The following is a 15,171-nucleotide window of genomic DNA, read 5'->3' as shown; positions in this document are numbered from 1 at the left end:
GAGGGTGCAAAATGAGACTTGTGGAAAACCTGCATTCCCCTGAAAAATAGCTGGAGGTCAGGCTGAACACAACTGGGGAGTCTCAAATGCCATCAGAGACAGCCCAGTGAGCAACTGAAACCAGCCCTGAGACTTTGCTTGGGAACAAAGCTCCCCTCAGGTGGGCAGTTTGAACCATGTTTCCATAACACATTAAGAGACAAGGTTACCTCCTCCATCCTGCATCACCCAAAGCAGGGAACAGAAGGGTGATATGATGAGTCTCTCCCTGCCCTCTGTGTTTCACAGCATCACAGAATCATTTTGGTTGGAAAATACCTTTAAGATCACAGAGTCCACCCTTGCCCTCACCCTGCCCAGCCCAGCACTGACCCACAGCCCTCAGCCCCACGGCTTTGGGATCCCTCCAGGGCTGGGCACTGCCCCAGCTCCCTGGGCAGCCTGGCACAGGGGCTGACACCCCTCTCAGGGAAACAGCTCTGCCTCAGCTCCAATCTCAGTCTCCCCTGGGACAACTTGAGGCTGTTTCCTCTTGTCCTGTCACTTGTTACTCAGAAGCAGAGCCTGACCCCCACCTCCCTGCAGCCTCCTGTAAGGGAGTTGCAGAGAGTGCTGCTGTCTCCCCTCAGCCTCCTCTTCTCCAGGCTGAACACCCCCATTCCCTCAGCCATTCTCAATCAGATTTGTGCCCCAGCCTCTTCCCCAGCTCTGAACATACTCCAGCACCTCAATATCTTTCTTGTAGCCAGGATTTAAGTTAAAATGAAAGGAAGGCTTCAATAAAAAAGGTGTTTCTCTCATTCCAAACTTGAAGTTTTAACCCAGTTGCTGCCTGCTGCAGCAACGGTCTCTGGGCACACTGGGCTCACCTTGCCAGGGGCCTCTTGCTGCTTGGTGCTGAGATTCTCAGGCATTTCCCAGCAGCGTGTGGAGAGGTTGAGGATGGCAGTGGCGGCCATGTGCGCGGCCTCGGCGTCGTGGGAGTAGTCGAAGCCTGTGGAGGAAGATGAAGTGCTCTTCACGTAACTGCTGGAGGGGCTGTGGCTGGGGGAAGAGGCCTTTGGAAAAGGTTTGGCTGGAATAAAAAGAGAAGGAACAAAACAAGGGTAATGTATAACCAGCACAGGCAGCAGCGACAGGTTAAATCAGCCTGACACAGCAAGATCCCTTGTAGCGTGCTTGAAAACTTGCAATTAAAAGTTACATTCACAGCAAAACCACAGCCATGTGGTGCTGAGCTTCCACGGATGATACCAGTGAAAGGTGGATTTTCTGGCAGCTGACATATCATTTAAACATGCCTGGATTTATTGCACAGCCACAGCACTGCACAGTGACTGTGTGCTGCAGCACTCAGCAGTGCAATCCTGGACATGCAATTTCTCTTTACACACTATGAAATGAAACTGAGGGTTTCCCAGGGTTAACTCACAATAAAACTTGCCCTAATGTGGAACCTGGTGCTGTTTAGGAAAGCCCTGACCACGCAGAGTCCCTCTCAAGTCAGTGGTTTCAGTGGGCACAAACAGGGAATCATCTGATTTCGAATAGTCCCAGGATTGTATTCTGAACCAATTCACAAGCTCTTCACATCCTTAACTCATTCCACTGTGCCCTTCTGACGGGAGAACATTCCTCTCTTCAGCAGGAGTCTCACCCAGGGAAGACTCCCAAGCTTTGACCCGATGATGGTGGAACAGTGAGACAACCTCAGCTGACGTGGCCACAGAGCAAAGCAATTTCATTATTCCCATTACAAACTCAGAAGATGAGGCAACTATAAAATGCTGATCTGCCCATGGATGCTTTCTCCCTCCTTGTGTGCTCATATAATGCATATTGACATTAATGGGAGTTCTGCACACACATGCAGGGGAATAGAAATCCCTCTGGATGAAGATCTCTTTAAAACAGGTTCTCAGTGAAAGGACCAGATTTCCCTGCTATGATTGGCAATCATATTCATCTTGTCGCTTTGATTAACTCGTTGGAGGCTTGCCCAAATGGTTATTCTCGTGGATGGCTGCTGGTTTCATCCCTGGCTTTGCAGCAGGGTGTGGGTATTTGCCAGCCCCAACCTGACAATATCCAGGATTGTGAGGTGCCAATTTCAATTTCACACCGTAAGCTCAGCGATGCTTTTCCTTTCCATAAGTGTTTCTACCACTAATAGACTCGCAATCAGCAAATTAGGAAAAGAAGTGATGAGAAAAAAATAGAAGGGATTATCCTAGTGGGTCTGCTGGAATTATTTTTGTCAGTACAATTACCCTGGAAATTCTTTGCTAATATTGCAAATAACACAATCTATTCAGCAAGAGAATCACTTGTGCTGGGAAACAAATTACTTTTCCATCAGCCCTAACCCGGGATGACAGTGGCAGTTGTGCTCTCTGGCCTCCATCCAATTTCATTGTCTGATCCTTTACAGATTTAGTACTGTAATAAAGGGCACTTCCATTGTAGTGCAACAACTGCGGTGCTCTCGAGTACCAGCACTTTTCTGAGAGCAGCTGCATCAGGATTAAACAGGATTGTGGAAGTGGGATTAGCCAAACAGAAAGTCCTCTTGAGGCTACTGACTTCTGCAAACTGGGCTCCTAAATAATCTCTTTTTTCCTCAGAAAGATGTCTTCAGGTGCACACGTGGCCTCAAAGGGAAGGGGAAGGTTTCACATTGGTTTGCTGCAGGCTGGCTCTCCGTGCAGCTCCCTTGCTGCTCCTGACAGCCCAGACCCTGAGGGTTTATTTAGGCAAATCATTTTCACCCACATTTCTGTTCCACAGTGTTGTAACCTGTGCAAGATCCCCAGTGCAGGGCAGAAGTGGGTGTCTACGACAGGAAAGAGCTGGGTGATAGGAGGTGGGTGATTGATAGGTTACAGAGCTGGAGAGCAGAGCACAGCAGCAAAGACAAATGGCCAGAGTGGGCCATATATAAGACGGAAGAGAAGAAAACTGTAATCCATTTAGCTAGATGAGGAAAGATAGATCAATAGATATGAACTGCAAAGCAGTAGGGACCAACTGAGGACAACTGTGTAACTTATCCCACCTAGAGACATCGCTCAGATTAATGTTCCCACCACTCGACGCAGTTGTTCCCAAAGCCAAAGAGACTCTCTCCTGAGCAAAGCTTTGCTGGCAGTCAGGGGCTCTTCCCTCCACCATGCACTTGCCACAGGACCCACCTCAGCCTCCCCCATCCCCACATCTCCCCCTGCTCCACATCCAGCGATTCAGCCCCGAGTCATCACCCCAAAGCCACGATCCCGAGAGCCTCGCGACACTCTGAGAAAGGCACCAAGTGCAAAGTCAGCCCATCCCTGCTCCCAACTTACATTTAAAGGCTTTAGGTGAGGTTTCGCTAGTCTGAATCTTTGGGGCAAGCATGCGTTTGCCAAAAACCTGAGCATCAAAACTTGCATAATCGAAGGTGACCTTGGAGTACTTCTCCAGCTCCTTGGCCAGGTTGGCCCGGGGGGTTGCTGGGACCATGTTGGGCCGGTAGCTTCCATACTGAGGGATCTCCAGTTGCTTCACAAAGCACATAGGCCTAAGGATAAAACAATGAGCAACAGTGATTCCTTTTTTCCCCTCAACGAGATGGTTGTTGGGAGGGCATCAGATGTGATGGGGACACGTAGCTGCACTTTGTCCCCAAGGGGTCACAGGAGAAGAAGAGGCAGCAAACAGCCCTTTTGCTTTCCCTCGAGTCTGCAGCTGGTTTGAGTCTCTCAGATTCCCTTTTTCTTTTTCCCCTCTTCTCCCCTTTTTTTTAATCCTTTCTCTCTTTTTAGGCTGAACACCACAGTGTCCATCCCACCCAAAAGAATACTCTTGCAGAGGGCTGTGGTGCAGCAGCATTTTCCAACCCCAGCAGGAACCTGGGCATCACCCACTTGAGGGACCAACGACACAGGATGGTACATGAAGGTTTAGCTCCACTCCCCTCTGCAGCTTCATTGCAAAGGCAGTAGGGCCTCTGCCCTGAGCAGAGTCCCTCTTAAAGGCTCCCTCCTGCTGGGCTGCCTATCATGAATCAATTTGTCTTGCATATAAATTGTATATAAATGGCCTATTGTTACTCTCCTTCCCGTGACCTCTTTCCACCAGCGAGTCCTTGGAGCGGGAGCTCCTTGGAGCATGGACCCTCCCTGTGATGGGCTCAGAGCACAGGTTCTACTGCAAATAAAGAAGTAATGGCCCTAAATGGCCTTTGCAAAGCTCCAGGCCCTGGTGCATTGGGGTGCTCAGCAGTCCTGGGGAGCAAAGAAATAAATGGCTCAGGGCTCAATGCCTTTGTGGGGGCTCCTGCTGTGGGTTTTACCCTGCGCTCGTTGAGAAATAACTGACCGTGTTACAATCCATCTGTAGCCTCGTGAATCACATCAGCTATGGAAACCAGCATCTATCAGTGACACCTTTAACGTGAGACAGCCCTTCCTCCCAGATGAAACCCCTTCCCAGGGTGAAATACCAAACACACACAACTGCTTTGGAAATGAGCGTGGCAGGTTTCTCTCCTCTGAACTGTGTGGGCTAAAGAAGAGAAGTGAACACACTTAGGAGAAACTGCCATCAAGTGATTTGTACTGTAGCCTAAATCTCCTCCTCCTCCTCCCCTTCCTGAGCCCACCCTACTTATAATGCTAATATAATAGCCATCATTCCCCAGCAGTTTGCATTGCAGAGCAATCGGCACAAATGCCTTCTGCTGCACTGGTAAAACCCCTTTGGCCTGTAGCCTCAGCATTAATTGATGCTACAGAAGCAATTCATTGTCCTCAATGCCCTCCCTGGGATCATCAATTAAACATCTCCCCACCTTGGCAAGACCTATGATGATAATAACAGGGCTCAGCAGTATGAGGATGATACAGCTGGCGGGAGCTGTGGCGAGGCAGGGCCAGGGCTGCGCGGTCACGGACCCGCTCACCTGAGGATCCGGTCAGAATTGGAGCTGCTCTTGGAAGGATCACCAGACTGGGTTTGTTGCTTTTCATGTGATTTGGCTAATTTTTCAGCAGCAGCAATGGGGCACCCAGATAAACTGCAAGAGGTTTGTCAGGGTTTTATGTGAAGAAGGAAAAAAAAACAGAGAGAAAAGGAAACCAAACGTGAGGGGTGAGCATGGAAACCATCACTGCAGGGACCCAGAGCTGCCCTGAGCCCCTCAGAAAACTGCATTTAAAGGGTTTTCTTTTCTATCAATGCCCTAGCTCACTTTTAGTCTTGGTAAGCAGCAAAGCAGCCAAACATCAAGTGCCAAATCTCTCCAGGATGAGCTCCGGAGCATCCCCAGGGCGCAGAGGTGGATCAAGGAGTCAGCCCCTGCAGGCTGAGCACAGCAGGGCACAAGGGGATGGGCTGCTTGCCTTGAGTGGTTTTAGCAGTGAAATGGCATTTTTTATTTGTGTTTTATTTGGATCTTTTGTAGGGGCTGCTTGAAGGGAGCCTTCTGAGGGGCACTTGCAGGGAAACGTTTGCACTCGTGATGTGCACAGCCGGTGCCTGGGGGAAGCTGGGGCTGTATTGGCTTTTGCTCACACACACTCTACATGTGGACCTGGCTTTGCCTCTTTGGGACAGGTTGGCTCTTACAGTGACTGCTCAGGGAAGGTAAAAACCTCTCACAAGGCTTCCAGCCAACCCTAAGCCATCACAGGCATCTTCATCACCAGAGCAGCCAGCACCAAGGGAACCCCAGCCCAGACCCACCGTGCCCAAAGCTCACCCCATAACCCACTAACACCAGTGGATCACCTCAGTCTCACTTCAATCACTTGCTCCCTGCACCAAAACAAGCTTCTCAATTAACCAAGCAGACTTCCTTAATTGTCCTCCAGCAGCTACAGCTATAACAGAGCATTCACCAGCTTCCTCCACGGCTGAGTGAGTACCGACACAAACTCACCTCACGCTTGCAAACGCCTTGGCATTCACAGAGCCGTCACTCTCTGCCAATTAAGCTCAAGTGCAACGAATGGTAAAGCATAAATTCATGAGCTCATCCCTGGAGCACAAGCTAGTCTGGCTTTTTTTGGGAGATTTCTAGCTTTTAAATGCACCAACCCCTCTGCTTGCTGCCTTCCTGATTGTAAAAGCATTCGAGTTTAAGCAAAGCCAGAGGAAGGGGAACAACTACAGGTCCTAAAATGCATCCCTGTCTCCTCTTGACCACATCTGGGCTGAGATCCTACAGCACAAGGACCTAAATCCCAAACTCATCAATCATTTCAGCCAAAATGCTGTGGAAATGCTTAGAAATCCTGCACAGTGCCACACCACTAGACACAAACATCAGCCTCCAGTCAGCCTCACCGCGCACTCTCTGCTTCCCTAGTGCCAAACACCTCTCCCATGAATCCCCATCTGCACCTGCCCTTCCCTACTTCCCCCTGTGAGTCTGAAAGTGTGGCTCTGCTCTTTTGCCCAGGCAGAAATCACTGCCTCCTCTTTCCCATATTATTCTTTAAGCCCTTTAAGCTCATTGAGTCCACCCCCTGCCCTCACCCTGCCACGGCCACCACTAACCCACGGCCCTCAGCCCCTCAGCTCCACAACTTTGGGATCCCTCCAGGGCTGGGCACGCCCCAGGCTCCCTGGGCAGCCTGGCACAGGGGCTGACACCCCTCTCAGGGAAACAGTTCTGCCCCAGCTCCAATCTCAACCTCCCCTGGGGCAACTGGAGCCCATTCCCTCTTGTCCTGTTGGTTGTAGCTTGGGGGACTGACCCCCAACTCTGCAGCCTCCTGTCAGGGAGCTGCAGAGAGTGCTCCTGTCTCCCCTCAGCCTTTTCTCCAGGCTGAACATCCCCAACTCCCTCAGCTGCTCATCGTAGTTGCACATAGTGCCAAGAGCAAAGCCAAGGCTTTTGTTTGCCCTGCTGCTGTCCTTGCCTGGGCTGTAACAGAGAAGTCAAAGCTGGTACCTCCTGTGCGTGTTGCGGTTGCTGTTGACGTGCCCCTGTCCTGTGCAGCCTGGTGTGGGGCATTTCAACACGTTCTCGTGCATCGCCAAGACTTTGGAGTGAGAAGGGGAAGGGGAGAGGGGAAGGGAAGCAAAAACAACTTGATAACAATCAGAGGATAAAACAAAGACAAAATCATCAAGTACATTCGTTTCCTAGAAATCAGGGGACGTGAAATGCTGTAAATTAGAATTTGTCTGCATAGAGGGAAAAAAACCTTCCCAAGGCAGCAGCGCTCAGGTCAGTGCTAGATTAGCATCTCTGCACACAGCCTGGGCTTCCTCCCCGTCTGCTGATTGCAATCCTGTTTCCCTCATCCAATCCCTCCCTCCCACCACTGTTTTGCAGCCAGGTTTCCTCATTTCAGGTAGCTTTAAGTGATTGAAGTCGTATCATCTCTGCTTTTATCCTTAGGACTAGTCTTTGGTTGATTTTTTTTTCCTCTCTTTTTGGGGTTTTTTTATACATTTTAATCTTCAGGATTAATGCTTCCTGCAGTGCTGACCTTAAAAGTAAAGAAAATCATTTCATTTGCAAGCTTTTTTCTGAAGCACACAGCTTGTCTTAGTTATTTATTCATATTTCTCCTTGCTTTCGGGCCCGTGTGGAGGCAGCTGCACTTTCTCCTTGTTTCCTGCAGTTCTCTGTTTATGGCAGGTCTGCAACCTTTGAAATTCCTGATAAGGAAGGGCTCCTCTTTGATTGGGGTGGGGTTTTTTTTGGTCTATTATGCTGTTCTCATCAACATACAGCACTGATTTTTATGTATATGTACAGGGAAAGCTATTTGGGACGCTGGTGGAAGGTAGAAATAAAATCTCTGTGCATCCATGTATATAAAAATATCTGTTGTGATGATGATAAATATTTTCTGTGGAACAGATGAGTCTTGTGAATTTACAGTGAGAGCACAGGAGGATCCTGCACATCCCAAATGCCTCCTCTCCTTTGCCTCATGGCAACACCTTCAGCACATTTGGACAGCAAGAGAGAACGCTTTCCCCTTCTCGCCAGCAAGATATCCCAAATAGGGATAAACATGTGACAGTTGGTGTAAAGATGGGAAGTGCTCAACACACCTCTGGAGGTGGGGAGTGATTTTTAAAGCACCTCTTTGATTTTCAGAGAAGGGAGCTCGTTCTCCACAGGATGGTGCTAAAAATCTTTAAGAAGGGTAGAACTTCCTTGTAATCTCCACAGTGTTTCCCATGAAGAGTGACAACACCTTGGTGGACAGAAGGAGCCTGGAACAACTTGGGAAAGCACCACCCCACGCCAAAAACTCTGTTATACCCCAGGGATTAACATCAAGCTTGGGTTAGGGACTCACTCATAAAATTCACATCATTTGGGGCTATTTTGGGGTGCTCATTGGCCTTGAGACAGCTCTACCCTGCAGGAAATAAGGCTTCAGAGTAATTGTGCCCACGTGTACTCACTCTCCGGGGGGATCCTGTCTTTGTGCGGACAACCAGAGAGGCTGCGGTGGTGAGGGTAGAGCCCCGTGACGTGACCAGTCCCATCACAGCCAGGAGTTGGACATTTGATTTCTCGCTTCTCAGGTCTTGAGGGATCTGGGGATTGTGGGGAAAGGGCAGTGAGAAGTAGGTCAGTGTATTAGGAAGGGAAGAGCTGGAAAGGAGAGGAAAATTGCTGAGGATGCTTCACACCAGCTTCCCAAACACAGAGGAACCTTTGGCTGTGGAGGGGTGTTTTTATCCTTTGAAGGTGGGATTGTATCACTAGAGGTTTCCAAAATTCAAATCAGCAAAGCAATTTGATTATGTAACCCAGCCAGGAGCATGGAGCACCCAAGGGACTCTGCAGCCCCTGCTAAGTCACTCATGTTGCCTCATGCTGGACTCTTACCTTAAAACCCATTTGGATTTTAAACCAGCCCTACTGCTCAGGCTGAGATCTTCGAGGTCAATAGGTAAATTAGCCAGGGAATTCCCCTGCTGAGATCCAGAGGACACCATAGAATCATAGAATGGTGGGGGTGGGAAGGGCCCTGCAGAGCTCATCCAGCCTAACCCCTGCTAAAGCAGGTTCCCCTGGCTCAGGGGGCACAGGAACGTGTCCAAGTGGGTTTGGAAACCTCCCAAGAAGGAGCCTCCACACCCTCCCTGGGCAGCCTGGGCCAGGGCTCCCTCACCTCAGCACCAAAGGACTTTCTCCTTGGGTTCAACTGGAACTTCTTGTTTATGTCTATCACCCCTTGCCCTCACTGTTCACCTCTAGGATGTCCCCATCCATCTGAGCACTGAGATTCGTGGTTTAATTCCCTCTGTGGGCTGTGAAACCCCCCAGCAGCCTAATTTTCACGTGGTGCTGAGCTGACAAATTCATCTCTTTCCCCGGGGACGGGAAGGGAGGAGACACACAAGTTTTCCCCCTTTACCTTTGCCATAGTAGCTCTTCCGGATGCTGTCCAGCGGTTTGCTCTGCTTCTCATCCACTTGGAAGTGCTTCCCGTGCTCCCCCAGCAGCCGGCCGGGCTCCCGCACGATTTTCACCTGCTCGGCTTTCAGAGCAATGGCTTGTTCCAGCAGCCCCAGGTTGCCCCTGGTCATCATGTCATACATCTCTGACTCGTCGGTCACGGCGGATTTCTGGGAGTGGGCGTCGTCGTCCTTGTCGTCATCCGAGCGAACCTCCACGATGACCGAGTACTCGGGCTTGGGGCTGAACTGCCCTTCACAGTGGCTTTTCTGCGTGTCCTGAGAAGTGTGGGGAGCTTCTTCACAGATCACTTCGGGAGCCATCTCCTCCTCCTCTTCATCCTCCTCCTCTTCTTCCTCTTCCTCATCCTCATCGTCATCCTCCTCCTCTTCATCTTCATCCTCCTCCTCATCCTCCTCATCCTCTTCTGCCTCAGCCTTCTGCAGTTTGCAGGACTCCTCGCAGGTGGCCTCGTCGCGGTGCTCGGGACACAACTCGCTGCTGCGCTCGCTGGTGACCTCGATGACTTCCTCTGCATCCTCAGTCTGGATGATGATCTCCTTGTCACACTCCTCCTCCACCAACTCCTCTCCTGCGTCCTCGTGGACCAAGTGCACAACGTTGGACGGCGGCTTGGAGCCCTGCAGCTCATCCTCAGGCAGCTGCCCTTCGATGGCGAGGGTTTCCTCTGCTATTTGGCCTAAGTTGAGGAGAGAGTTGGCGATTATTTCTTGGTAGCTGCTGTAGTTGGCCTTGCTGGGGCCAGATGTACTTGATGTTGTGTTTTGTCCGTAGTGGGATGATTTTGCTGGGCTTCTCTCTGAGGGGAGAGAATGGAGGAGAAGAGAAGAGAAGGGAAGGGAAGGGAAGGGAAGGGAAGGGAAGGGAAGGGAAGGGAAGGGAAGGGAAGGGAAGGGAAGGGAAGGGAAGGGAAGGGAAGGGAAGGGAAGGGAAGGGAAGGGAAGGGAAGGGAAGGGAAGGGAAGAGAAGAGAAGAGAAGAGAAGAGAAGAGAAGAGAAGAGAAGAGAAGAGAAGAGAAGAGAAGAGAAGAGAGAAAGGGGAAAAGCAGTGGGAAAGAAGGGGGAAGGAAGAGGGAAGGAAGGGGGAAGAGGGGGGAAGAGGGGGGAAGAGGGGGAAAACGGAAAAAGGGGAAAGAGGGAAAAAGAGAGAAAAAGAGAGAAAAAGAGAGAAAAAGAGGGAAAAAGAGGGAAAAAGAGGGAAAAAGAGGGAAAAAGAGGGAAAAAGAGGGAAAAAGAGGGAAAAGAGGGAAAAGAGGGAAAAGAGGGAAAAGAGGGAAAAGAGGGAAAAGAGGGAAAAGGGAGGGAATGGGGAAAGGGGAGGAAAAAGGGAGAAGGAAAAGGGGGGAAGGAAAAGGGGGGAAGGAAAAGGGGGAAAAAGGGAAAAGGAATGAAAAGGGAAAAGGAATGAAAAGGAGGAAAAGAGAAAGTAAAAAGAGAAATACATGTAATTATATAAGCTTATAAACATCTCTTTGTCTTATTTAAGCTTAATTGAAACCAGAGCCTGGCTGTTACACCCTTGGAGCAGCCTAATTTATTGCATTTGGGAATGGCAGGTAGAAAGGAGATTTCCATGCAGATGCTTTCATGGAGCTCAGATGCATGTGGCTTCCCACCCCCCACTGCTGGCAGCCATATGGCCCCTCACTCCCAGTGCTCCCCAAACCAGAGGCTCCACAGTGGGGAGGGACACAGTGCCAAGAGCTGGCTGGACACCCATCTGGTTTGTCACTCCTTCTCTGGGGCAGCAGCCAGACCCAGCCAGTGGGATGGCTCCTGCACTGGAAGCCCAATGAGCCCCTCAAGACATGGATATGGGACCCTGGCTGCCTTCCCCACCACCACCTGAGCCACATGGCAAGCACCTCTCTGCTTCCCACGGGCCTTTGCCCAGGGAGCTTCCCTGATGGAACAGCTCTCATTTTTAAGCCACTGGAGACAATCTGTGCATGTTCCTTTTCAGCTTAACCTGAGCTTTGCCATTGCACATCCACCAAATGTAATAACTGAAGGACCCATCCTGCCTGTAACTCAGAGTGATAACTCCTGGTTGTTAACACTCCCTGTCCCTTCACAGAATCAAAGAATCATTATGGGTGGCAAAGACTTTGAAGATGGAGTCCAAGCACTCACCTCACACTGCCAAGCACATCACTCAACCAAAACACATCCCTCAGCTTCTCATCTTTTGAGTATCTCCAGGGATGGTGACTCCACCACCTCCCTGGGCAGCCTGTTCCAATGCTTAATAACCCTCTCAGTGAAAAAGTTCTTCCTAATGTCCAATCTAAACCTCCCCTGGCACAGCTTAAACCCATTTCCTTGTGTCCTATCAGTTGTTACTGGAGAGATCCACCCCCATCTCACTACAATTCCCTTTCAGGTAGTTGTAGAGAATGATCATGTCTCCTCTCAGCCTCCTCTTCTGCAGGCTAAACATCCCCAGGTCCACCAGCTGCTCCTCATATGACTTTTTCTCATGACCCTTCACCACCTTTGTTTTCCATCTCTGGACATGCTCCAACACCTCAGTGTCCTTCTTGGAGTGAGAGGCCCAGAACTGGACACCCTATTTGAGGTGCAGCCTCAGCAGCACCGAGTGCACACAGCTCTGCAATACAATAATGATAAAGCACCTTCTGCTGGCTCAGGGCTGCGAGTCTCCTCCTGCTCCATGGCCTCTGCCTCGTCCTCCTCCAGCGTCCCCTCCGACTCATCCGACACGGACTCCTCCTTTGCCTCAGCCTCCTCGCTGCCGTCGCTGTCCACGTTGTAGCCTTCATCCAAGGCCAGTTTGAGCGGGTGGGATTTCCTCTTCGACACCAGATGTTCGGCCTCGGCATCCTGAAGTTTCCTCTTCTTTGCTAGAGGGCAGCTTTGTAAACTGCAGATGGGATCAAGGAGCAGAGAGGAGGCATTGCCAAGTGAGGAAGGCACGGCTGTGGCATCTGAACCATCAAGGCAAAGGGGGGGGCAAATGCATAGATGCTAACAAAAAAATCAACCAAAAGCTCACCCAGCTGCCCAGATTTTTAGCTGCTTTAACCCTTTGTGGCCAGAAGATCTGCTCTCAGGCCTTGCCTTTGTTTCAACTACATCAGTTTCTCTCAGAAGTCAGCATGAGGGTGCCAGGCTCGCCCCAGCAGACTGGCTCATGGGCAGTTGTTGTCCAGAGAGCAGCAGAACCACCAGCTCCCAGCACTGCTCTTGGTGATGGCCACCAGTGCCACCATGAAACCAGGTAGGGGATGCAGAACTGCCCTCTGAGGCATGTCCACCAGCTGCTCCCGTTTCACCCTCACAGGGTGATTGATGAAAGCCATCAGTTGAGGCTGGCGTGGCCTCCAAAGCAGCCAGTGTGCTCTCATTTTCCCTCCTCATCCATAATGGCACTGAGCAGACCAAAATCTCTGCCTGCTGACAGCTTCCATCGACCTCAGGCACCTGAGCCAGGTACTTGTGACATGGTTTGGGGTCTGTGGGAAAGCTACTGTCAGCCTGGTGAAGCAGATCCCCCAGGCTCCCTCAAGGACTGATGGAGGGACAGAAATAGGCTCTTTGGTGGGCAGATTTGGGGCAGGTGAGTTGGGTTGCTGCTCTGAACCAGCCTCCCTCCAATGAAAGTTTCAGCTTTGGGTTTCTTGCTTGCATCATTCCATCCCCACCACCTCTGGCCCAGCCTCACCTTCTGTGTCTCGCATACTTCCCACGGATGTGTCCTGAGCCGTTACAGCCTGGGGTCGGACAGCTTGAGAGGGAAAGGAACAGCCATCAGCAACAGCAAGAGGCCTTGGATAATCCATTTTTTAATTAGAAAGCTATAAACTGTGGTCAGTTAAAGAGGTCCTGTGCAACTGCAAAAGGGAAAAGAACGTCCCTCAAACGGCTGGGCCTGTGCCTTTGGATCCCAAGCGAGGAGGGCAGCAGAGCAGCCCTGCAGTTTGCTAAAAACTAATGAAATTACTCACCCCATTTAATTAGATGAACGGTTCATTATAGTTTTATGATTGTGTTTAATTAAAGATTTGCATGTGTAAGAGCAAGCTTTGAAAAAGACAAAACTCCTCACAAGCACCTCGGAGTCTCACTTCTGGGGAATGGATGGGATCAGGGTGTGCAGATCTCCCAAATCCCTGCGTCTGTTCCTGCTGCTCTGCAAAGATGACGAGCCCAAAACTTCCAGGGCCAGCACACACAGATACTGCTGCATCCCTGCCCTCCTGGGGTAATTAGTCCCAGCTCCAGGAGCTGTAAAGGCTCCAGATAAGGAGCATTAAAGCAAAGCATTTTTTCCTGGCAACACCAGATTATGGCATTGATTAGAGGATGCCCAAGTGACTTGCCTGATGGCTGAGGAATTCTGGAGTCATGTAGGATTAATAACCTCATTTAGCACCGTATCACCCTCAGCCTGGGAAGCTGCAATTGCTAATGAAATCTCTTGATGACAGTGCAAAGGGACGAGCCCAGAGGGGACCCAGCCAGCCTGTTATTCTTAGAGCAAACTACACAGGGCAACATTAAATAGCACCAAGTGCCAAGTCAGGCTTTAAGGACTCAGGATTTCTGTTCTCAGCAGAGAGCTCAGCCCTTGCAGAAAGCTCAAGCTAAGGAGGATATGAGTGCACTAATGGATGCAGCAGCTCTGGGTGCACTGACGGGTTATTAATGGTTCAAGTCTCCAGAACACTGTGCATAAGTCAGATTGCTGTGTTCAAAGAATATCATTCAACCCAAAACTGGGACAGGGAAAGGCTGCTGAACTGTCAGGAGAGTAGGAATCCTTCCTTCAGGGAGACTGCCTTGCTTTAGCTTAGTAAAGGTAATGCCAGGAGGGTAAATGATGGCAGGATGTCCCCTAAGGGGATGCAGCTTTCTAGGCACCTCCAGGCCCCTTTGCTCATGGCAACCCCTGATGCTGAGCATCCTCCAACACCATGGCTCGAGGGATGCCTCCCAGCTCCTTCAGCTTGCACATCCAGCCCAAGCCCTGCCATGCCTGGGGTCATGCTGCCAGCCAGCCATCCCTTCCCCAGCAAAACACTTGGGGTGATGCATAGAAAGATCTCATCCCCTTAACATGAATAACTGGGAGAGTGAGCTCCCTTCTCTGCTGATGATCTGAGAGTCTATTTAATTGCCCTCAGTCATGACTGAGGCTGCTCTGTCCTGAGCAGCCCCTGACACACTTTAAGTGACTGCAGGCTGAAAGGCAGCGTCGTGTTCGTGTCACCAGTGACTTGCCTGAAAAGGCTTCATTCGGTGGGAAACAAGATGTTACAGGCTTTTATAAGCTTTCCTGCATCCATTTAAGCTGATTCCTCCCCCCACCTCATTTTTGATGCACTGGAAACTAAGTAAGAAAGAGCCAAGTGGTTCAGCATCGAGGTTTTATCCCAAAGCAAGCGGTGATGTCTCTGGTTTTGGTGTGTAAATTTAACCCCTTTGAGAAGTACCAGCACAAGAGTGATGCTCATGGTGCTCTGGGTCAGACCTTCCCATCCCTCCTCTCCCCTGGGGAGGTTTCATGTATTTTGGCAGGAGTCCCAAAAGGGGGAAAAGGACTTCGAGGTCTATTAAAGCTGCTCTCCTTCCCCACAAGAGCCACCACACCGACCTACTCTCCCCCTCTCCAAAGCCTTCATATGTTTGACAAAAGGGCCTCTTATTGTTATGCAGACGATGCCCTGCTTCCAATTAGTCGATTAATCGTCCAGTTATTCAGGCAATTAGGTG

The 15,171-nt window shown here is 50.4% G+C and overlaps 1 protein-coding gene across 1 annotated transcript in view; it reads right to left on the bottom strand.

Annotated features, from left to right (window-relative positions):
* Nucleotides 1–15,171, bottom strand: part of MYT1 (myelin transcription factor 1) — a 34,838-nt gene that overhangs the window by 16,843 nt on the left and 2,824 nt on the right. Inside the window, exons 3-10 of the mRNA XM_062008992.1 lie at nucleotides 13,121–13,183; nucleotides 12,070–12,319; nucleotides 9,375–10,233; nucleotides 8,413–8,547; nucleotides 6,935–7,025; nucleotides 4,940–5,053; nucleotides 3,342–3,556; nucleotides 870–994 (exon numbers count right to left, since the gene is read on the bottom strand). Of these exons, the coding sequence (XP_061864976.1) occupies nucleotides 870–994; nucleotides 3,342–3,556; nucleotides 4,940–5,053; nucleotides 6,935–7,025; nucleotides 8,413–8,547; nucleotides 9,375–10,233; nucleotides 12,070–12,319; nucleotides 13,121–13,183 (1,852 nt within the window). The remainder of the gene's footprint in view (nucleotides 1–869; nucleotides 995–3,341; nucleotides 3,557–4,939; nucleotides 5,054–6,934; nucleotides 7,026–8,412; nucleotides 8,548–9,374; nucleotides 10,234–12,069; nucleotides 12,320–13,120; nucleotides 13,184–15,171) is intronic.

The sequence above is a fragment of the Colius striatus genome, chromosome 16, assembly GCF_028858725.1.
Source record: "Colius striatus isolate bColStr4 chromosome 16, bColStr4.1.hap1, whole genome shotgun sequence".
Classification (NCBI taxonomy): domain Eukaryota; kingdom Metazoa; phylum Chordata; class Aves; order Coliiformes; family Coliidae; genus Colius; species Colius striatus.
Note: the sequence above shows the minus strand (reverse complement) of the source record. Positions and strands in the feature narration are given on the sequence as shown.